The sequence below is a fragment of the Bidens hawaiensis genome, unplaced genomic scaffold (assembly GCF_021521415.1).
Source record: "Bidens hawaiensis isolate Kalapana, Puna unplaced genomic scaffold, B.hawaiensis_p1.1 tig00006295_1, whole genome shotgun sequence".
NCBI classification, from domain to species: domain Eukaryota; kingdom Viridiplantae; phylum Streptophyta; class Magnoliopsida; order Asterales; family Asteraceae; genus Bidens; species Bidens hawaiensis.
The window spans coordinates 492,614-496,454 of NW_027491420.1; the positions used below are offsets into that span (position 1 = coordinate 492,614).

Here is a 3,841-nt window from a genome sequence, read left to right on the forward strand (position 1 = left end):
GTCGATATAATATTTGTTTATGCTAGTTAGCACTTATTTGAACCACTATAACTCTTGTGTTCACGTGTTACATATTGCATTCTACCTACAATTATTTTCACAATAGCAAATAAACAATTTAATACTGGTAATTATATCACTCCTCCAAGTTATAGCAACTTTGTTTATTAAATAAGCTCTAGTATATTATCAAGCTCATTTAAGCTTTGCTCAATTCAAGCTTTTATCATGCTATTTTGGGTGGTTCGCAAATAACTTGGCTCGTTTTCAGTTTAATCTTTATTACGTTTAAAAGCTTTATAAATACGAGGCAATGAAAAAAGATTAATACCTTGAAGGGTGAGAAATGAACAAAAAGTCAAAAAAAGGAGTAAAATGGACTATTATCTTATCACAAGGGTGTTTTATTAAAATGTAATATCCCTAAACTTATAAAAAAGCAGGAAGGTATTATTATTATTATTATTCAGCCTGCTAGGGTTTTCATCTTTTGCAAGCCGCGGCCGTCGGTATGGTTCTCAAGTACGTCAGTTACTGTTTTCTAGATCCTTTAGTTGATCTGTTAGTGTTTGTTGTATATGTGAATCGATTATGATGATAATAATACAGGACTGAGCTTTGCCGATTCAGTGGGCAGAAGATCTATCCCGGAAGAGGTATCAGATTCATCCGATCTGATTCACAGGTATACAATATCAACTGCGGTTGCCCACGACTTTTAGTTAATTTTGAATTTGTATTTGTTGCATATAGGTTTTCCTGTTTGCAAATTCAAAATGTAAGAGGTACTTCCATAACAAGCTGAAGCCCTCGAAGCTCACTTGGACTGCTATGTACCGAAAGCAGCACAAGAAGGATGCTGCTCAAGAAGCTGTGAAGAAGAGGCGTCGTGCTACCAAGAAGCCTTATTCCAGGGCTATTGTGGGGGCCACTTTGGAAGTTATTCAAAAGAAACGAAGTGAGAAACCCGAAGTTCGTGATGCTGCTAGAGAGGCTGCTCTCCGGTATGGCTGCTTACTCTTGTTTCTTCAAGTTTGCGTGGGTCGGTCGGTTTCGCTTGAAAACGTATGAAAAATATAACATTTGGTTTTTAGTTTTTGAAAACTAATTTAGAATTGAAACAGAAAATTTGGATTTCCAGTTTTTGGCCTGGTTTCGATTCGGGTTTAGTTCGGTTACTATTTGGAATTGAATTTTTTGGGCTGATTATATCAATTGCGAAATGATTACTATACATTTGGGCAAACGCATTCTTATTAAGCTATTTATTATATTTTATGATAAGTTATTTGAATTCTGTATGTTTTTTTTTGTTTTAGTTACTTGTTTGACTTATGCCACACTTAACATTTGGTTACTATGAAAACATAAAACAAAACTGTCGTTTTTGTTTTAGTTCAGTTAAATCGGTTTGGTTTAAGGTTTTGTTAATTATTAGTTAAATGCTTACTGTACGTTTGGGCTAAAATATTTTTAAAATCTTGTCATAAAAAATCAAATTGAAAAATGAAATTCCATGACTAAAAAATCAAATTGAAAAATGAAAATCCACGAGTATTGTGCAGTTTCGTATTTTCAGTAAACATGAAACCAATATTTTGATTTTTTTGGATTTAGTTATTTTTAGGGGTGGCAACCCATGGGTTGAATGGGTTGTAATAAAATGTATATAATGAGTCAGAATGGGTCAAGCTAAAAAAATAAAATGATTTAAATGGGTCAAAACAAGTTGACATTTCTTGAGTTTTTTATTTTATTTTATTTTGTATTTTTTTTATGGAACGAGAAAAACGTAGGAAACAAGTTGACATTTCTTGAGTTTTTTATTTTACATTTCTTTTAGTTTTTTTAACTTTTTTAGCTTTTGATTTATATTTCGAGTTATGATTTTTTAATTATTTTTTTTGAATTTTTTAATGAGGGGTTTTAGAAATGAGTCAAAATGGGTTGAGATTTTAGAAACTCCTCACTAAAATATTCAAAAAAAAAAATTAAAAAATCTTAACTCGAAATACAAATCAAAAACTAAAAAGTAAAAAAACTAAAAAGTTTTTTCCGTTTTTCTAGTTCTATAAAAAAACACTCAAGAAATGTCAACCTGTTTTGACCAATTTCAATCATTTTTTTAACTTGACCTATTCTGACCCATTATATACATTTTATTACAACCCAGTCAACCCATGGGTCACATTTGCCACCCCTAGTTATTTTGGTTTATTATTTCTGTTACTGCCTGGTTTTTTGGTTTTCATGCACACCTGTAGTTTTAGTTGTAGTTAAAAGTGGAAAATCGGCAGGCTGGGCATTTTGGGTCTGGGCCAAAACATATATCCTTTTTAACCTTCAAGTGGCCAAATGAAGTTTTTCTTAACAGGGTTTTATTTTCATAATTTCACACATACAAGTGTGCGCTCTTCGGTCTGTCATGCGCTCTTTGGTCTGTCTTTGTTGACATGTTTGGTCAAAATTGCAGTGAAATCAAAGAAAGGATCAAGAAAACAAAGGATGAGAAGAAGGCAAAGAAAGCTGAGGTGATATCTAAGCAGAAGGTTCAAGGCAAGGGTGGGAATGTCCCTAAAGGTTCTAAGGGGCCTAAGCTCGGAGGTGGCGGCGGGAAACGTTAAATTTCCAATGTTGTTATCTTTCTTTACTAGATATCATATGTTAGTCAAGTTTTTGAGTATTTTGTATTTGTTTTGTTGGTTTCTTGGAGTCAAAACTTGTTTTTTAGATGTTTATCATCATTCACAATGGTCTTGTGAAATTGAAGTAACTTGATATTTTGATGTTGGTGACTTTTTGGTACATTCAGGTTGTATTACACAATTACTAGTAATTCCTACAGATAGTAGAATCTTTGCTGTTTTTTTAGTAAGCCCTATTAGCTAGTAAGGGTGGGTTGAAAAGGTAAAAGAAGGAAGAATGGATCCGAACGAATGCATGGGCAGGTGAAATGAGCCCTTTTTTTTAATCCCCTCGTCACCTACTAGTGAGCCAGGAACGCCTCTTGTTCCTCTTCCCCCATTTGACAACCTTATCTCGTTCGGATGATTCTCTGAAACCCCCTTAACTAAGAGATAGAAAGGCTAAGGGAAGTTCGGAAAAGCCTAGCAGACGGGACTATCAACCGCTTTCTATTAAGACCTCGGCACCCTCCTTACCCCCCCCCTACGAAAGATTTAGCCCTCGGACCGAAGAACCGCCAGGTTGTCGAGACACGTCTGAAGAGGAGGCCGGCGGCCTCTGAGTTTACCACCCTACCCACTAATAAACTATGAGGGGGGAAGGTGAACGGGAACCGACCGAAAACCCGAACCGCTTGACCCCTTCATACTCGATTCATTAGGGTTGGGGATGGATGGAACCAATCAGAAGTGCAAATCGCGCAAGCGAAGCCGGGAAACGGACCGCAGCATGAGGGTTTTGGAGAAGTGGGATGTAAGAAGGCCTTAGTTTTGTTTATGGTGATAGAGAGGCTGTTTTCTTAGTTTTGTTTATGGTGATAGAGAGGCTGTTTTCAGAGGGACTCTCGCTCACCCATAGAATATTTGTTTAGTAAAGCTATAGAAGGCACTCGGTTTCTTCTATCTATCATAAATTTAGGCTGGGTTATAACATTAGATTGGTTATTTGAACACTAGGTAAACCTATACGACTTGTATAGGTTCTGGTTCCGTTTAATTGTCAATTTGTGTCAGGTAGTTTCAGGTCCGTTTAATTGTCTCGTATAGTCCCTATATGACACGTATAGACATTTTTTTTTAAAAAACTTTCTTTTTTCTTAAAAAAAATACAAAATATAGGAAATAATAGCCGACATGGTTATAAGATAAAAACACGT

The 3,841-nt window shown here is 35.4% G+C and overlaps 1 protein-coding gene across 1 annotated transcript; it reads left to right on the forward strand.

Moving 5' to 3' along the window:
* The first annotated feature begins 511 nt into the window (after window positions 1–511).
* LOC143631964 (large ribosomal subunit protein eL24) lies at window positions 512–2,685 on the forward strand. The gene is made up of 4 exons (XM_077100573.1): window positions 512–522; window positions 610–685; window positions 754–1,004; window positions 2,474–2,685. The coding sequence occupies exons 1-4, from the start codon at window positions 512–514 to the stop codon at window positions 2,622–2,624; spliced, it is 489 nt and encodes a 162-aa protein (XP_076956688.1). The 3' UTR covers window positions 2,625–2,685.
* The last annotated feature ends 1,156 nt before the right edge of the window (window positions 2,686–3,841 follow it).